This window comes from Trachemys scripta, chromosome 1, assembly GCF_013100865.1.
Source record: "Trachemys scripta elegans isolate TJP31775 chromosome 1, CAS_Tse_1.0, whole genome shotgun sequence".
NCBI lineage: Eukaryota > Metazoa > Chordata > Testudines > Emydidae > Trachemys > Trachemys scripta.
Genome location: NC_048298.1, coordinates 71543354 through 71564055, shown reverse-complemented (window position 1 = coordinate 71564055; position 20702 = coordinate 71543354). Strand labels below are relative to the sequence as shown.

The window sequence follows — 20702 nt, the reverse complement described above, 5'->3', positions numbered from 1 at the left end:
GGCTGCGGTAAACCCTCTCTCTGGTGGGCCAGAGTGAGGAACACTGTTCAGAGGAGTTTATGCCTTAAAATGGCAGGACACAGTATTTTGTTTCTTGGCTGCATTGTGTTATACTACAACATTACTGTTCAATGATGGGGGACTTAACATGTTTGCTGATAGACACAATAATTAATGTAGTCAAAAAGACAAACTGGCAAAGTTACATAAGCCTAAATACAGTGGACTCAGTTCTCCACTGTGCCCAGCCTGAGCTCAGATGCAATGCAGAAGAGGGATGAGAGGAGCTGATCTTAGTTTCCTGGCCACCTTGTAAATTTTAAAATATTGGTGGGAGGGGAAGCTTTAACTTAAGCTGCTGGCAGATCTTTCACCAGCAGAGCATCATGCTCTGCCATGCTTCCTCTCCTCCCATCTGCAGACATGGCCCCCTCCCTTCTCCTGACTCAGGCCCTGCCTCCCCTACCTACCTCATGCACTCCCCCTACCCCCTGGCAGACGGAGACTCCAGCCCAATGTAATCAACCCATTTCATAACACTAGTGGGGATTTACTTACATCTACTTACCACGATGAGACAAATTGATAGAACTTTAATATAATTTAATGTACCATGGGACTATGTTCCTTTTGAAGTCTCTCCTACAGGTGTAGTAAACTACATGAAAAACAACTATGTAGATCCAACAGCAAAGTTTCCTCACAAATGAACCCAGAGAGGGCAAAGTTTAGGTTGGGTGGAAGTGTAAATTGGGGTAGGGTTATGATGAGTGATGAAAGATTGTGTGATGGCAGGAAATTGTGATTGCAGCCATCCCTTAACTGTTCATTTGCAGATTTTTTGTATTTATTTTTTTCCATAAAAGTTATAGATTTTTAAGACATATAACATTGATTTGATGGTCTACACTTTTTTTTTCCCCCCCCCCCCCCCCCCCCAGTCTGGTTTGATGATAAAAGAGAGAGAGAGAGAGAGAGAGAGAGAGAGAGAGAGAGAGGTTTTCTCTTAGTGGCAAATTCATATTCCATATATAAGGTAAAATAGTACAATAGACATTCAACAGTGTGTGCTTCCTTTTCTGTTATCTCCTTTTTGTGATCTGTACTGATACAATATCCCTGAAGTCTGACATGATTTTACATTTTATCCAAAAATACAGTGCGTCTCCAAATTCCATGGATTATTTTGAGTTGTATCTGGAGACCATACACTCAGCACACATGAAGTAGAACTGCATTAGATGTGTTTTACACAATAAAACAAAATGAGTAGGGTACATTTTAGGGCTGTCAATTAATGGCAGTTAACTCATGCGATTAACTCAAAAAATTAATTGCAATTTTAAAAATTAATCATGATTAATCGCACTGTTAAGCAATAAAATACCAATTGAAATTTATTGAGTAATTTTGGATGTTTTTTCTACATTTTCAAATATATTGATTCCTGTTACAACACAGAATACAAAGTGTACAATGCTCACTTTATATTATTATTTTGGATTACAAATATTTTCACTGTAAAAATGATAAACAAAAGAAACAGTATTTTTCAATTCACCTGATATAAGAACTGAAGTGCAATCTTTTTATCATGAAGGTGTAACTTTCAAATGTAGATTTTTTTTGTTATATAACTGCACTCAAAAACAAAATCATGTAAAACTTTAGAGCCTAAAACTCCACTCAGTCCTACTTCTTGTTTAGCCAATCGCTAAGACAAAGAAGTTACTTTACATTTACGGGAGATAATCCTGACTGCTTTTTATTTACAATATCACCTGAAAGTGAGAACAGGTATTTGCATGACACTTTTGTAGCCAGCATTGCAAGGAATTTACATGCCAGATATGCTAAACATTCGTATGCCCCTTCATGCTTCGGCCACCATTCCAGAGGACATGCTTCCATGCTGATGACGCTTTTTAAAAAAATAATGCTTTAATTAAATTTGTGACTGAACTCCTTGGGAGAGAATTGTATATCCCCTGTTCTGTTTTACTCACAGTCTGCCATATATTTAATGTTGTAGCAGTCTTGGATAATGACCCAGCAGATGTTCATTTTAAGAACACTCACAGTAGTTTTAACAAAACGCAAAGAAGGTACCAAAGTGAGATTTCTAAAGATAGATAGAGCATTTGACGCAAGGTTTAAGAATCTGAAGTGCCTTCCAAAATCTGAGAGGGACGAGGTGTGGAGAATGCTTTCAGAAGTTTTAAAAGAGCAACACTCCGATGCAGAAACTACAGAATCCAAACCACCAAAAAAGAAAATCAACCTTCTGCTGGTGACATCTGACTCAGATGATGAAAATGAACACACATTGGTCCGCTCTGCTTTGGATCGCTATCGAGCAGAATCCATCATCAGCATGGACTCATGTCCCCTGGAATGGTGGTTGAAGCATGAAGGGACATATGAATCTGGCATGTAAATATCTTGCAATGCCAGCTGCAACAGTGCCATACAAACGCCTGTTCTCACTTTCAGGTGACACTGTCAACAAAAAGCTGGCAGCATTATCTCCTGCAAATGTAAAAAACTTGTTTGAGTGATTGGCTGAAGTAGGACTGGATGGACTTGTAGTCTCAGTAATCAAAAATAAATATAAATGAGCACTTTACACTTTGTATTCTTAGTTGTAATTGAAATCAATATATTTGAAAATGTAGAAGACACCCAAAAATATTTAAATAAATGCTATTCTATTATTGTTTAACAACGTGATTAATCATGCGATTAATTGCAATTATTTTTTTAAATTGTGATTAATCACGATTAATTTTTTAATCGCTTGACAGCCCTAGTAAATTTGTTTTTTTAACTATCAAATAAAGGATTTCTTTTCAGAAGATTCTTATAATAGCTTTTGTACTTTGGAGATAGCTGGTTGCATTACAGATCATCAAAAAAAATTGTTTCCCATTTATCAATAAGACATGTTCCACTAAAGCATTATTACTAACATGCACAAGAGAAGGGAAGACCACACTGTAGACATCTGTGAGGCAGCCTGTTTGTCTCTATTTCAAAACTTAAGGAGCTGCTACTGACTTCTTTGATCCCATCTTTGTATCTTGCACAATTCTTTCATCTGCTCTTTCTGCCTCTAGATATACTAATACTTCTTCCTTTCCTCCTATATGAAAATGTGTAATTGTTTTGACCATATGTGACTGAGAGGGCAGATGAGGATGAAGAAAGGACAAACTACTCATAAATGAGTGCCTTTTTGTACATTACGTAGTGAAATTCATTCAGAAACAGATGGTCCCTGTAGTGAGTCATCCCCTTTTTAATACACTGTCCAGAGAAAACCTGAAGTCTCTGGCACAGTTACTGTCCCTTGCTCTGGCTACTTTGTGACTTTCTGGTGTCACAAAGCAGCTGTACAGCTGACAGATCTAGTTCTCTGAGGATTCCCCTGCCTAGAGGAAACCTTGGGTGCATAGAGTCACTATGCCCACTGCAAGGGTCCTGTCTGGGGTATCTCTTGTCTGACAGAATAGCCCCTTGGGTCCTACTCAGTTGGCCCTCAACCTCAGAGTTGCTTTAACTTACCCTGGGGACCAGATTGAGGGATCTGTTGGGAGTTCATGTGGGTGTAACCCACATGCTAGCACATGTATTTATTAGACCAGGGCCTACAGTACAGGAATTTGGGTTTTGTTTGGAGCATCTGCCCTGCTAATACTGAGGAAATCATTTAGGTGGGAAGGAGATGGAATTAAACACTAGCAAGTAACCAGACCACTCTCAGGAAATGAGTAAAGAAGCTTTTTGAGAATTGTTAAGTGCAACACAATGGTAAATGCTAAGTTGTGTCTCCCATTTATTCTTTGTCACGTTTCTCTGCTGGTGAGGACTATCTGCCTTCCTGCCTTATAGTTCTTATTGAGCTTACTCCCTGAGAGCAGGCAAAGATATCCTCAAGAGCCACGCTGAAGGTCTTTGGGATCCCTTTGAGTGGAAACCAGTGGAAATTGTCGGAGGTCCTGCATATTGCAGATTGAGGTCTATAGGGCATAGCACAGTAATAGGAGTGTCGAGCTCTCTTGTTCTTTTTACTCAACATAGGTAAAGAAGCACTAGACATATGCTGCTACTGACACAGAAGATCACCCAATGTGCATTGCCTTCGGCAGCCCACACCACTTGAAAGGCCACTTAGCAGGGTGGAATCCAGACTTAGCACTAAAAGTTAATTATAATGCTATGAATTAGTCATACTGGTTTTAGAATATCACTGGGAAAATGCTACCAACTGTAGACAGTAGAAGCAGTATAAATAACATAACATAAATGCTAAATATAAAGCTTAAATACATAAAACAAGTTAGTGTTAGATGCAGTAGGGGTAACTTCACAAATCCTCTTGTTTGATTTCCTGTTAGATCAGCACCTAGAATATGGGTCCAATAGGTTTTGCAGGTGCGGATTCTAATACTTGCAAATATTAGTTTATCCAGTCTGCTAGCACATTTTTGTACCTGCAAAGTGTATGCAGAAGTACGTGTGCCTGTATTTTGCAAGCTCACTAGTAGTGCTATAGTAGAGGACCTTTTGAAATTTTACCCAAACTGTTTTTATAGTTAAATTGTTGTATATTAGCAGCCTTAACTGTGAATAAATAGTTACAAGGCAGTATTCTTAATACAGTTTTGTTCCTCTAATGTTTATCAAACTGTTATGGGTTTACTCACATCTACTCACATAAAACTTCTGCAAAGGTAAGTTCATACTCAACTATTCAAAGAAGCGAAGTTACTGTTAGAGCCTGAAACACACCTTATGTAGCTGACAATGACCAGAATATTATCATATGCTTTCTCACTTCATAAGGTTAATTCAAGAAGAAAAAGAATCAACAGAACTGCGTGCTGAAGAAATAGAGAACAGAGTAGCTAGTGTCAGTCTAGAAGGCTTGAATCTGGCTAGAGTTCACCCAGGTACATCTATCACTGGATCAGTGACAGCTTCATCGCTTGCAAGCTCTTCTCCTCCTAGTGGGCACTCGACCCCTAAACTCACCCCTCGCAGTCCAGCCAGAGAAATGGATCGCATGGGGGTCATGACACTGGTAAGGAAATGTGTGATGGCAGTTTTGAGCATGATATTTATTAAAATAAACTGATCAAATTGGTTTTGCTGTTTGCCTAGTCCTTACCAAGCCTCATCTACTCCCTTGTAGAATTTGTTTTGTCCATATTTTGTTGTCTCTGCATATGCACAAGAGCAAACTATGGCAATCCATAGGAAAAACAGGGAGTATGGTAAAAGACCTGGTCGATTAACCAGGATTTTCAATGACCTGAAACTCAAAAAAGGGTCATACTAAAAAGAGGAAACTAGATCAAATTACAGAGGATAAATATAAAAAACCCACAAGGACAATATTCTAAAAGTCAAGGCACAAAACAAGGTTAAACTATCTAGGAAAATAAAGGATAACAAGAATTTTTTTTACAAATACATTGGTAGCAAGAGGAAGGCCAAGAACAAGGTAGATCATTACTCAATGAGAAGGGAAAGACAATAACAGAAAACATCATAATGGCCTAAGTGTTTTTTGTTTCAGCTTTCATCAAAAAGGCTAGCAGTGATCACAACTAATGTAGTGAACGTCAGTGTAAATGGGGTAGGATCTGAGGCTAAAATAGGGAAAGAACAAGTTAAGAATTACCTGGACAAGGAAGATGTCTTCAAATCAGCAGATCCTGATGAAATACATCGTTAAAGAATTGGTTGAAGAGATCTCTAAGCCATTAGTGATTATCTTTGAGAACTTGTGGAGGATGGGACAGATCCCAGAGGGCTGAAAAAGGGCAAATGTAGTACCTATCTACAAAAGGGGAATAAGGACAACCCAGGGAATTACAGACCAGTCAGCTTAACGTCAATACCTGAAAAGATAATGGAGCAAATAATTAATTTGTAATCACCCAGAAAATAATAAGGTGAAGTAACAGTCCGCATGGATTTGTCAAGAACAAATCATGTCAAACCAACCTAATATCCTCCTCTGACAGGGTAACAAGCCTTGTGGATAGGAGGGAAGCAGGAAATGTGATATATATCAATGTTAGTAAGGCTTTTGATATTGTCTCACATGACAGTCTCACAAACAAACTAGGAAAACATAGCCAAGACAAACCTGCTGTAAGGTGGGTGTACAACTGGTTGGAAAACTACTCAAAGATTAGTAATCAATGGTTCACACTGAAGCTGGAAGAGCATATTGAGTGCGGTCCTCAGGCATCTGTACTGGTTCTGGTTCTGTGCAGTATCTTCATAAAAGATTTCAATAATGGCATAGAGAGAACACATAAAGTTTGCAGATGATACTAAGTTGAGAGAGGTTGCAAGTGCTTTGGAGGACCAGGACTGGAATTTAAAATAATCTTGACAAACTGGAGAAATAGTCTGAAATACGTAGGATGAAACTCAGTAAGGAGAAATGCAAAGTACTTAGGAAGGAATAATCAAATACAAAATTGAAAATGGCTGCCTAGGAAGGAATACTGCAGAAGAGAATCTGGGTGCTTATATTGGAACACAAACTGAATATGAGTCAACAATGTAACACTGTTGCAAAAAAGCAAACATTATTCTGGGATGTATTAGCAAGAGTGTTGTAAGCAAGACATAAAAAGTAATTCTTCCACTCTACTCAGAACTGATTAGGACTCAACTGGAGTACTGTATCCAGTTCTGGGCCCCACACTTCAGGAGAGATGTGGACAGATTGGAGAAAGACCAGAGAAGAGAAATAAAAATGATTAAAGATCTACAAAACATGACCTATGAGGAAAGATTGAAAAAACTGGGTTTGTTTAGTCTGGAAAAGAGAAGACTGGTGGGGGGCATAACAATCTTAAAGTACATGAAAGATTGGTATAACAAGGAAGGTGATAAATTGTTCTCGTTATCCATTGAGGACAGGACAAGAAGTAATGGGCTTAAATTGCAGCAAGGGAGATTTAGGTTAGATGCTAGGAAAAACTACTTAACTGTAAGGGTAGTTAAGCACTGGGACAAATTACCTAAGAAGGTTGTGGAATCTCCATCATTGGAGGTTTTTAAGAACAGGTTAGACAAACACCTCTCAGGGATGGTCTTGATAATACTTTGTCCTGCCTCAGTGCAGGGGACTGGACTAGATGACCTACTGACCTCCCTTCCAGTCCTTTGTTTCTATGATTCTATATATGGGTTGTAAGGTTTTTGGAGGAAAGACTAAGTTGTGTTGGGTTTTTATTGTCTCTGTACAGTGCTTAGCAGAGTGGGGCCCTTTTCTCTGATTAGGGCCATTGAGTACCAATGTAATAGAAATAATAATTAATAATAATTAGTAAAAAGTATTGGAACCAATTTACATAGGATTTTTATTATAAGCAATGAAGTCTCAAATAATCCATTTAATAAAACATTGCTTGAGGCAGGGTTGAAGGCTGTTAATCCTAGGTCAGATTTAAATCTCGAGCAAATGCTTTACAAGGCCATTATTGATAATCAAACCTTTTAAAACTTATTTTTAAAAGTGTTTTAGGTGATTTTTTTCTGTTTTATAAAAGTGGCACATTGTGCATTTCTCTGTATATGCTTTTCAAGGCCAGTTGCATGGGATGACTTGTTTTCCCACATTCCATTTAACCTGTATTATATTTAAACCACATATAGTGTGTTTGAATATTCCTTAAACCACCTGTGTTCCACCAATGAGCATGAAATTGATATTGAATCATTTCAAAAAAATTATTCTGAAACTAGAATCATAGAATAGAATCATAGAATATCAGAGTTGGAAGGGACCTCAAGAGGTCATCTAGTCCAACCCCCTGCTCAAAGCAGGACCAATTCCCAGCTAAATCATCCCAGCCAGGGCTTTGTCAAGCCGGGCCTTAAAAACCTCCAAGGAAGGAGACTCCACCACCTCCCTAGGTAACGCATTCCAGTGTTTCACCACCCTCCTAGTGAAATAGTTTTTCCTGATATCCAACCTGGACCTCCCCCACTGCAACTTGAGACCATTGCTCCTTGTTCTGTCATCTGCCACCACTGAGAACAGCCGAGCTCCATCCTCTTTGGAACCCCCCTTCAGGTAGTTGAAGGCTGCTATCAAATCCCCCCTCATTCTTCTCTTCTGGAGACTAAACAATCCCAGTTCTCTCAGCCTCTCCTCATAAGTCATGTGCTCCAGACCCCTAATCATTTTTGTTGCCCTCCGCTGGACTCTTTCCAATTTTTCCACATCCTTCTTGTAGTGTGGGGCCCAAAACTGGACACAGTATTCCAGATGAGGCCTCACCAATGTCGAATAAAGGGGAACGATCACGTTCCTCGATCTGCTGGCAATGCCCCTACTTATACAGCCCAAAATGCCGTTAGCCTTCTTGGCAACAAGAGCACACTGTTGACTCATATCCAGCTTCTCGTCCACTGTGACCCCTAGGTCCTTTTCAGCAGAACTGCTACCTAGCCATTCGGTCCCTAGTCTGTAGCAGTGCATGGGATTCTTCCGTCCTAAGTGCAGGACTCTGCACTTGTCCTTGTTGAACCTCATCAGGTTTTTTTCTGCCCAATCCTCTAATTTGTCTAGGTCCCTCTGTATCCGATCCCTACCCTCTAGTGTATCTACCACGCCTCCTAGTTTAGTGTCATCTGCAAACTTGCTGAGAGTGCAGTCCACACCATCCTCCAGATCATTAATAAAGATATTAAACAAAACCGGCCCCAGGACCGACCCTTGGGGCACTCCACTTGAAACCGGCTGCCAACTAGACATGGAGCCATTGATCACTACCCGTTGAGCCCGACGATCTAGCCAGCTTTCTATCCACCTTACAGTCCATTCATCCAGCCCATACTTCTTTAACTTGGTGGCAAGAATACTGTGGGAGACCGTATCAAAAGCTTTGCTAAAGTCAAGAAATAACACATCCACTGCTTTCCCCTCATCCACAGAGCCAGTTATCTCATCATAGAAGGCAATTAGGTTAGTCAGGCATGACTTCCCCTTCGTGAATCCATGCTGACTGTTCCTGATCACTTTCCTCTCCTCTAAATGTTTCATAATTGATTCCTTGAGGACCTGCTCCATGATTTTTCCAGGGACTGAGGTGAGGCTGACTGGCCTGTAGTTCCCCGGATCCTCCTTCTTCCCTTTTTTAAAGATGGGCACTACATTAGCCTTTTTCCAGTCATCTGGGACCTCCCCCGATCGCCATGAGTTTTCAAAAATAATGGCTAATGGCTCTGCAATCTCACCCGCCAACTCTTTTAGCACCCTCGGATGCAGCGCATCCGGCCCCATGGACTTGTGCACGTCCAGTTTTTCTAAATAGTCCCGAACCACTTCTTTCTCCACAGAGGGTTGGTCACCTTCTCCCCATGCTGTACTGCCCAGTGCAGCAATCTGGGAGCTGACCTTGTGCATGAAGACAGAGGCAAAAAAATCATTGAGTACATTAGCTTTTTCCACATCCTCTGTCACTAGGTTGCCTCCCTCATTCAGTAAGGGGCCCACACTTTCCTTGATTTTCTTCTTGTTGCTAACATACCTGAAGAAACCCTTCTTGTTACTCTTAACATCTCTTGCTAACTGCAACTCCAAGTGTGATTTGGCCTTCCTGATTTCACTCCTGCACGCCTGAGCAATATTTTTATACTCCTCCCTGGTCATTTGTCCAATCTTCCACTTCTTATAAGCCTCTTTTTTGCATTAAGATCAGCAAGGATTTCACTGTTTAGCCAAGCTGGTCGCCTGCCATATTTACTATTCTTTCTACACATCGGGATGGTTTGTTCCTGCAACCTCAATAAGGATTCTTTAAAATACAGCCAGCTCTCCTGGACCCCTTTGCCCTTCATGTTATTCTCCCAGGGGATCCTGCCCATCTGTTCCCTGAGGGAGTCAAAGTCTGCTTTTCTGAAGTCCAGGGTCCGTATTCTGCTGCTCTCCTTTCTTCCTTGTGTCAGGATCCTGAACTCGACCATCTCATGGTCACTGCCTCCCAGGTTCCCATCCACTTTTGCTTCCCCTACTAGTTCTTCCCTGTTTGTGAGCAGCAGGTCAAGAAAAGCTTTGCCCCTAGTTGGTTCCTCCAGCACTTGCACCAGGAAATTGTCCCCTACACTTTCCAAAAATTTCCTGGATTGCCTGTGCACCGCTGTATTGCTCTCCCAGCAGATATCAGGGTGATTAAAGTCTCCCATGAGAACCAGGGCCTGTGATCTAGCAATTTCTGCTAGTTGCCAGAAGAAAGCCTCGTCCACCTCATCCCCCTGGTCTGGTGGTCTATAGCAGACTCCAACCACAACATCACCCTTGTTGCTCCCACTTCTCAACTTTATCCAGAGACTCTCAGGTTTTTCTGCAGTATCATACCGGAGCTCTGAGCAGTCATACTCCTCTCTTACATACAACGCAACTCCCCCACCTTTTCTGCCCTGCCTGTCCTTCCTGAACAGTTTATATCCATCCATGACAGTACTCCAGTCATGTGAGTTGTCCCACCAAGTCTCTGTTATTCCAATCACATCATAAACTAAACTAAATGAGTGGGGAAAGTGCTCTGAAAAGGGTTGTCCAAAAGATTCACATTTCGGTTCTAATGAAAACTGCAAACAAAAGTCCAGCAGACGAAGGAGTAGAGGCATTTCCCCCACTACAAGACTTAGCCAGGTAGTTATGGAATCCATTGGGAGTCTCTAGCAAATAATACACTGAGCATGTTACAGTGCTACTGCCCCCGCTCTCAATGTGTAATTATTTCAGCAGGTATGGTTTGCCTGTTCCGGCTGCCTGGGGATGGATAGGACAGACTGACAAACTCTCTTTGGGTGGAAGGGTTAAGTTGGGAGATCCTCTTGGAGGTTTAGATTCTATAGTACACAAACTTCCAAATAAACCTATAAGAGTTGGCTAGATGCCAATAACTGAAGCCAGATTTCACAGGACAGGTCTATGTAAATTTGCATAAAAGAAACTCTGCAGGATTGTTGAGCTCTAGCTGTATATCACAGTGACACATTTGCCTAAAGTAGAAGTGTTAAGCGGTTGAACAATCTAGTAGACAGTCTAGTAGACTTCCATGGTGAGATAATGCCTGTGGTCAAGAGGATTGGTGTTTTTGATGAATTATTGAAAATGTCAGGTACACAAAAATATTCATTCAGATTTACCGTAACAGGATAGAAATTTCCCTCTGTCATGTACTGCAGTTTGTGTGATGTTTTGCTCTCATATCTGTTTTTCAGTGAAATATTTAAAAAGTTTTAAACAGGAGAGAGTTGCAAGAAAGCATTATCCTTTTATTATTGTTGATTCTTTAGGGAGGATTTATGGGAGATATGGGAGGAAAGGAACTAAAAATGAAAATTTTAAATCATGTCTGAAAACTTTATTTCTTTCCAGGCACATGAAAATGAAGGGGACTTGTGGGAGTGGCTTATTATTTGCAGGAAAGCAGGGCTTTGTGGTGGGTTCTCTAAATTACTGCACTCAGAAGGTATTTTTAAGTTATGTCAAGGGCATCTGGAGAATATGAATAGGTATTCTTGTCACTATTTCTATGTCAGAATAAATATATATGTGTAGTCTGAGTGTTTCTTTGGTCAAATAAGATTTACTAATAATTCTTTTTTGTTGTTGCTTTTTTCATCAACCGAAGCCAAGTGATCTAAGGAAACATCGACGAAAGGTATGACACTCGATATTTTAATGATAGATTAGCTGTATTAAACATATTTTTTTCATTTCTAATGCCTTTTACTTATGAAACTTTTATGTCATTTTTATCTAAACAATTGGAAAAATGTATTTTCATTTTTATTCCAACTTGAAAATGCTTGTGAGTGAAAATCAACAATTAATTCAGTGTTAGGAGTTAAGTTTCTCAGGTGACTTTATCTGATAATTCATCTTTTAGTGCAACTATTAAGAAACACTCCATCATAAACCAAGCGTAGTTACATTCTGAGTACTTTCACAGAACATTTTGTTCACTCTTCTTATTGATGGAGCAGCCATAATCTTTAAGGTTGAGCTTTGTCTGTGCTGGTACAATATGCAGCTATGTATATAACTGGGATAGAATATCATAATGTTGGTATAAGAGAGATTAGCAAAGCCATCAAAAACTGTGACAAAATTCCATTTCCTTCACGCTTATGATCTAGAAATTTGATCCCTTCGTAAACAAGCTGTGAAAACAATCAACTTGATCCTGCACAGTCTTAACTCATGAGTGTCAGGAATCAGGGCTTGCAGCAGAGCTAGTCTCCAGGCAGCCTCACTGGTATAGCTGGCCTGTCTGATTAGCCATGCTGCCTGATTGGCTGCAGAAGTCAGCAGGCTGGCTTTTACACCGGCAGCAGCTCACTGGCTTCACAATGTTCATGCCCACCACTGTGACTAATCTTGTGTTACTTTGTTCCTGCTGCTCCTGCCTTGCACTGAGTCCTTGCCTTGAACTCCTCACCTGATACCCAGCTCACTCTAGTTCCTGTCCTATGACTTGACCCTTGGCGCTGGTATCCAGTTCCTGCCTTCCAGTTTGACCTTCGGCTTTGACTCCTGACTATGGCTCTGACTCTAGCCACTAAGCCTGATGCCTGCTCCAACCACTAGGCCAGACACCTACTCTGACCACTAGGTTAGACCACCCTTGTTCTAGTCAGACCAGAATGAGAAACTTTGAACACATGAGTAGTCCCATTGAGTTCAATTGGACTACTTGTGCATAAAGTTATTGTATGCTAAGGTCTTTGCGGGATCAAGTCTATTCTGCATAATAGGAACAGTCTGCTTTTCTAAGTGATTTCTTTCATTTACAATATACATTTTAGGTTGGCACAGTTAGAACATTTGGTCTGTTTCCTAATACTTTCATGGGGTTTTTACATAATCCTAACATTTGCTCATTTGCTCAGATAATTTCAATTGATTCCAGATCTCATCATTTGACAAATACTTGAAATACTTGCTGAAATTTCCAGAAGTCTTGAAAAGCTGATGCATACTTTCACTGATATATTTGATTGGTAGATTGCAGTGGTAGAAGAAGATGGACGTGAAGATAAAGCCACAATAAAATGTGAAACCTCTCCTCCTCCAACACCCAGAGCCATCAGGATGACTCATACCCTTCCTTCTTCATACCACAATGATGCCAGAAGGTAAGAAGCTCATAACATGAGTCACAAATTCACAACTTGACCACGTTATATTGTTTTAAAAGTATATGATTCTTCTGATTTTCCAGCACACCCTGACCTTTTTTGAGATTGTATGTCCTGCAAGTCAGAAAATGTCCTTTTCTTTGTCTTTTCTACAATCCCAAGCACTACACTGGTGCTAAAAAACAAATAATAATATTGTCTGTTTCTCTCTTATGTCATGTCTTTGGTCTAACTTTAAGTTATAACTACTTTAGAACAGTTATAATATTCACCTGAAAGAGTGCTGTTAAATGATGATAATCCTGATGGATGGAGAAGACAAGGACAGGGGGAATTCAGGGCAAGAAGTGCCTATGCATAAACAAATCCTGTATTTTGCAGGAGGCCAAGAGACAACATTGATGTGGATATAGGGGATGAGTAAACTGAGAATCCAGAGAAGAGGGACGAGTAGATTCATTAAGGCCAGGTCTACGCACTAAAACTTTTGCCAGCATAGTAATATCAGCTGGGGTCTGATTTTGAATGACATTTCTGTGCTTGGCAAAAGCCCTAATGTAGATACAGTTATCCCAGCATAAACGTGTTGCCAGAATAGCTTATTTAGCTTGGGGAAGCAGTATAAGTCATACCAGCTAAAGCCCTTTTTTGCCAGTATAAATGGTGTCCATACTACGGTTTGGAACCATATAACTATATCAGCAAACTTTTTCTACTATAAACCTGGCCTAAGAAAGAGAAAATATTTCAGGACTGAAAATATTTGCTGTAAATTAATTTTCCCTAGGTTCACCCATTTGAAAAAAATAGTGAAAATGAATTTTGAAACAATCATTTCTAGTGATAGCTATGCAGCATTGCTCCCTAACATGAAAGATATGATGTAAGTATCTGACCAGCATTTCTTCACTGGTTATACAGTAATTATACAAGAAAAAAATACATATCCAAAGAGGTGAAATAAAATCACCGAAAGAGGGGAAAACAGTTGTGAAAAGAGAAGAAATAAGGGAACGCAAAAAGAATCACAGAATATGATTTTAAAAAATGGAAAGGAGCAACTAGATAAACATAGAAAGCAGGTACAAAGTTTTAAGAATTAAAGAATATAGGTGAAAAGAAAAAGACACGAGAAAAACTGGGAGAGAAAAGATTTTTAAAGGAGTATTTTATTCATAATAATTTGTTAATTTCATTAGTTGATGAAACAAGACCCCATTTTACATTCATTAACAAAGTGATATTGCACATGTTGGAGATTGTTCTCATGTATTGTCATTATGAGGGATTAGAGAAACTGCCATCCAGCATAGCAGAGGTTAAAGAAAACCTTTGGGTTCAGCTAGCCCCACACCACTATACCTGCAGCCAATCCTGGGCCTGGGGATGCGGGGAGAAAAAAGGGAGCCTGGCTCAGTTAGGGGCTGACTGGCGAGGAGGCAGGAGCTCTCTGCCTGCCTGCCTGAAGGGACAGATCAGCTATCTGCCAGCCAGTGCAGCCACTTGAGACAAGTAAGAGCTCCCCTGCCAAGGCTGCAGATAAGCCCCAGCACCTGAGGCAACTGACTAGGCAAGCCCCCGGTAAACTGGACTAGCGGGGTCATGCCTCAAACTGAAGAGACTTGTAGGAAGTAACCCAGGAAAGCAGGTCTTGACTCCCTCCCAGGAGGGAGACCTATCTCCCCTGTTTAGGGTGATCTGCACGGGGCCCTGGACTGGGATCTGGTACAGAGGGAGGGCCCGTATCTCCCTACCATCTCCTCTGGCCTTACAGACTGAAAGACCAGTGATATAGCCACTAGGCAGCCTGTCCACAGAAGACCCAATTACAGTTACAGAGTGCCTGCTCAAGATGGTGAGAGATGGGTCTCAGCATGAATAATAGAAATTACACATGGAGGGAGATGGTTTTGCCACTGAGTTCAGTAGGACCAGAATTTCACCCAGAAAAATAAAATTAAATAATCAAATCCATTTTCCTACCAGTGCAAGATTGTTGTTTCCTACCATGCATTAGTGTTTGTCCAGTCTAACTTCAAATGTACCAAATTTTGAGGATTCCAACAGTGGTCTGAGGAGATTTTATATTTTTTTCCTGATACACAGCATACATTTTTCCATTCTTAATTTTATCCCTATCAAACTTAATTATAAAATCACCTTGTGCCACTCTAACTACTTCTTCCCCTTGGTATTTATATCCTTGAAATGTAGATGGTTGTATCCTCCTGACTGTTGTGTTCAGTTATAAGCTGATCAGTGTTATTTGATACAAACCTTAATTAATTATAGTGGATTATTCGAGGATGACAAATAACCAACTCTTTTACTCACATGGCTGTGTCTTGACCAATTGGAATACGGTTAGTCATTGAAAGGTGTAATAAATATACAATATAGAGTACACACCATTAAAATGCAAATAGTTGTCAAATAGTTATTATACTGTGGAATCCAAAGCTGGGCACAGGAAATAACTTCATTATCTGAGATAACACTGAATGGCAATTACTGGTAAATGTGCACTTCGAGTAGCAAATACTGAATGTATCCATATAGAATATATAGTAATCTGTTTTGCAAAACATTCCTTTTTAAAATTAAATCCATGAAGTAGCTTGTAATGTCAATATGTCTGCTTTAGAGTTTTATAAATGCTCAAAATCTGAATTGCTTTGATTTAAATATGTAGTCAATAATGTATGCTGTATTTGGTTAATGAATGAAACAAACAGAAATTATCTGATTGAAATTTTCTTTCTGTAATTGTCTAATTACATAATGTAAATGAGATAAACTTTGTCATTCATATATTTTTCTTTACAAATAACACTTCAAATTTCAATTGGGAAACCGTATATTGCTGTGGTTCATACATTTTCCCAGCATCATTTTTGGCAAAACAAATTTGAAAGACTCTTTACGTTTTATTGCCTCTTTGCCATTTTTCGTGGGATTGCTTCAGCTTGATTGAGACCAGAGCATTAGATATTGTACTATTCTATATGTTGCTAAAATGTACAGGAAAGAAAACATCAATAATTTGATTAATTGTTCTAATTATGAAGAGGCTCTTATTAGATTCTAGATAATTTGTACAGCTGCTCAGGAGAAAATGAAACCTAGCCAGGAGGGTAATATGTTACCTATCTATTCTTTTCTATTTTACAGTAGTTTGCCTGCTTCATTGGAGCCAGAAAGTATTGGTCTTGGCAGTGCCAGTAGCAGCCAGGACTCCCTACACAAAGCTCCCAAGAAGAAAGGAATCAAGTCTTCAATAGGACGTTTGTTCGGTAAAAAAGAGAAGGCTCGACTTGGACAGCTCAGTAAGAAATTAGTTGTACCAGGCCTAGGTCATTGTTCCACTGTCATTTTTGTGTTTATGTTTTTGCTTCTTACTTGTTTTCTAAATGGCGTATTCCTCATTTGCATTGGCAGAACCTTTCCATTAAATTTCACTATAGTAATGAGCATATTTGTCAGGAATTTGGTATACTCATGATCTAAATGAAAGGAAATCTATTAAGCTAACAAGCTTCATTGTTTCCTGAGAGTTAGCCTCTTCAATGGGACTACTCACAAGCTTAAAATTAAGCACATGCTTAAATACTTTGTTGTATTAGGGCAAAATTGCTAACAACATACCCTTAACTAATGAAAATAGAAGGGTAATACTTTCTGTTCCCACAGTAATGAGCTTTCTTAATAATGCAATCTGGGAGTTTCTCAAAACTCAATGTAACAACCCTTCAGTTTTCCAGTCTCTCACTGGGTAGCAGTTCCTGGCTGTTTTGGTCATACCTTGGCTGTCCTCTTGCTATTGGTCACATTTCCCACTAAAACTCCCCATTCTCTTTCTACAGTTCATGCATTTTTCCTCAGCTGCGATCCTCATTTAATTCATTTAATGGCACTAAATCTGCCTATAAGTCTGTCTGGCTTCCACTATGCTTCTTAGTGGACAAACTTTACGGAGCAGAAACGGAGAAAAAACAGTGTTTTCAGGAAATAGGTACTTCAGTCCAGATTGTCATTCTTGACACTAATTTGAAAAAATCTAATTATTATGTCCTTTAGGCTACTGCTCAGAAGGCATATCAGTGAGAATGTGATGTTCTATAGCATCCAGATAGCTGAGAGCCTAAAAAAGATGATAGTTTGACGTGGTCCCGTTGCAACATGCAGCACAGTGACAGAATCATAACATCCATTATAATTCATATTAAAAAGCTTTTTATTATTGTAGGTTTACATTACACTAGTTCGGAATATATTTTCAGCTGTAACTTCATATTCACCATTTTGCTATAGCTGTGTGTATAATCATGAAATCCTTAGTCATTTAAAAGCTTATTGACATCAGTATGAGTTTTGTCTTGGTAAGGACTTCATAAGATCTTTTGTCGTAAATTATAACTTAGAAAATATCACTCTTCTTTAGATGGTATGATTAGTGTTTTGGAAGGGAGGATGGTCTAGTGGTAAGTGGCCTAGCTTGGCATATATAAGACCCAGGTTCAATTCCCTGCTCTACCACAGGCTTCCTGTGTGACCTTAGGCAAGTTACTTAGTTTTTGTGCCTCAGTTCCCTATATGTAATATGGGGATAATAGCACTTCCCTGTCTCTCGGGGGTATTGTGAACATAACTGCGTTAAAAATTGTGAATCATTCAGATACTACAGTAACAGGAACCAGACAAGTCCGTGAGAGAGATTTTAAAAGACTTCACCAATTTGAAATGTATCTGGCTAACTTGAGTGCCTGAAGTTAGAAACCTAAATCCGTAGTGAAATCTGCTCCCGATATATCACAATCAAGAACCACATAACTAAGGTTCCACATAAGAAAATAGGTTATTAAGGTCAATCCATCAGTATAAAATCAAAGAATTGAGAATTTTTGTTCTATCTCTCTTATTATGGACACCTATCTTCCTCTCTTTGCCTACTAAAACCCTGTGTTCTTGAAAAAGGACTGAGTTTTAATCATAATTTAGGCTTCACTTGCTGTATCACTAGGGAAAGAATGAAAATCTGATTTATTCAATCATGTGGTAGTTTAGTGCATTTCAAAATCTATTAAATGGGTCTCTCAAGTCAATCTGCATGTTCCCATCTGCACTGATTGAGAATTTTATATCTTTAGACTGGGTTATTAATTCCCATTTACATTCCATGAGACCAATTTTATTGATACTGGCAAATTATACATAATATTGTATTAATTTACAGTAACTCAGAGCCCAGAGGAGAAAGATAAAATAAACGTATTGGTCTTCTATGCTGCTCTTTACAGTGCAGAATGGAAAATTCCTGTAAAGATTGTCACAGAAGCAACAGAAGATGACCGTAAATTACTATCGTAATGATACCTAAAAATGTTAATGCTATATATGCGTAATCTGATAAAACACATTTATAATTCCCAAGCACCAACTCATGAAGTTTCAGACAGACGTTAGTGAATATTTGCAATAGATGATTGTCTGGCTATGCCAGAAGGAGAACAGGAGACACTGGATGTGGTTTTAATTAGACTGCAACTTTATTCTTAAAATATCTGGATGTACCCAGCAAATAAAATTGTACAGTGTAGGTAATTCCATTCTCATTTCCCTATGTTTGGGGGCTGCTGTCATCCTTCCCCTTTTCCATCCTGGTCTAGCCATCCCACTGCTGGGACCCCAACACCTCCTTTCTATGAGGTTTAAAGGGAGCTATGAAGGAGAGAGGGTTGACTCTCTGCTGTACAATTTGTATTTGCCCGAACCCACTTTTTCACTCCTTTAGAGTATGCCTCCTTTAAATCCTTTGCCAATTCCCTTTTTATCTGATCTGTATCCCCTGGATATCCATCACAGATTTACATAATGAGTTGTGACATTATAACCTAACCACCATTTCCTAACCTAATAGATCCCCAACTCACTGTGGGGAAGATGAAAAACATGCATTTTAAATAAACATAGCCAGGATCAATAAAACATACTATTACATATAGTAACCAAAAAGAAGCAACAAAAGCATTTTTAGAAGCTATTAAAGGTGATCACTGTGCTACTGAATACAGAGCAATTTGTTTCCTCTTTAATTTGTAACCAAGGCAGATGAGAAAAGAGAAGGAAATGAAGTCTTTTGTGGCAGGCAGCTTTTATATGCTTACACTAGTATAGAGCTAGTATTTTAAAGGTGATACAAGATAGCAAAAACACACACAAAGTACAATTTTTTACAGAATTGCTTGAATTAGTGCCATTAGTGCTATAATGATATAGTTATAACTGTATTACAAGTTTCATTAACATTTAGGGGGGTGGGATAGCTCAGTGGTTTGAGTATTAGTCTGTTAAAACCAGCGTTGTGAGCTCAATCCTTGAGGGGGCCATTTAAGGATCTGGGGCAAAAATCAGTACTTGGTCCTGCTAGTGAAGGCAGGGGGCTGGACTTGACTCAATGACCTTTTAGGGTCCCTTCCAGTTCTATGCAATAGGTATATCTCATATATATTTTTAGGATGCTATGTCATGAGACTTATACTTCATTGTACCTCTGACTGCTAAAATCAGATTTTTAATGTGTTGTCACAAATTAACTTGACAAAGGGGAATAAAAACAGTCGTTATTTAACTTCTTTCTTCCGGGTTTCACTAATCTTGATGTGGCCTGTGCAAGTACAAATTTACTATTACAAATATTCATTTTTTCCTGTTATTTGGAAGATACTTTCCCTTTTCTTCAATAAAGCAACAGACAACATTAAATAGATCTTATTGACTAGCCACAGCAAAAATGTTCATTCTTTTTTATATATTCATGTGTGCAGTCATATGCATACGTGTGTGCGCACACATACGAAGACTAACATACAGAGTGAGTGCACTTAAAAAGATCATCTCAGTGCCAAAGATGTTTCTGGTTCCAGCAACTTTAAGTATACATAATATTTCTGGAACCAGTAATATCTCTTAAAAAACATAGATATATGTATATAAATTCTCACAATCTCTCATTTGAGTTATGTTGATAAAAAAACAATACTGGAACATCAGGAGTTTTATCACTGACTTAAATAGGGCCAAGATTTCACCTTGATAATTTCCTTGTACCAAATTTCTTGTATGTATTCAAGCGAACTGGTTTTCCAGTGCTAAATCTGTAACTCTTGTGAGTTATTATTCTTTCAATGTCTGCTAAATTATTTGCATTACTATCCAAAGTCTAATACATTCCTTAGAACATGTTTTACATATTTATACTTTTTTAAAGATTTTTTGGGGGGACTTTGCATCTTTTGTTAACTCATCTGACTTTATCAGCTTGTGCATCTTCTAACATCCTTTTGGAATATCATGCTAAATTTTCTTTTTGTGTTTCTTCTCCTGTTACATATTAGCTATATCTGTCCCTAATACAAACCATACATTACAGTGATTTTTAGATCCAGATTATATAAGCTGATCTGTGTGGGTGCAAGTGTGTGGATCAGTTTGCAAGACAGGAGTGTTATAAAGCACTT

The 20702-nt window shown here is 39.0% G+C and overlaps 1 protein-coding gene across 7 annotated transcripts in view; it reads left to right on the top strand.

Annotated features, from left to right (window-relative positions):
* PPFIA2 (PTPRF interacting protein alpha 2) overlaps window positions 1-20702 on the top strand; it is a 634690-nt gene that overhangs the window by 543391 nt on the left and 70597 nt on the right. For all 7 annotated transcript variants that reach the window (XM_034772198.1, XM_034772232.1, XM_034772206.1 and 4 more), the window contains 4 exons: window positions 4846-5083; window positions 11676-11705; window positions 13052-13182; window positions 16357-16511. In XM_034772198.1, the coding sequence (XP_034628089.1) occupies window positions 4846-5083; window positions 11676-11705; window positions 13052-13182; window positions 16357-16511 (554 nt within the window). The remainder of the gene's footprint in view (window positions 1-4845; window positions 5084-11675; window positions 11706-13051; window positions 13183-16356; window positions 16512-20702) is intronic.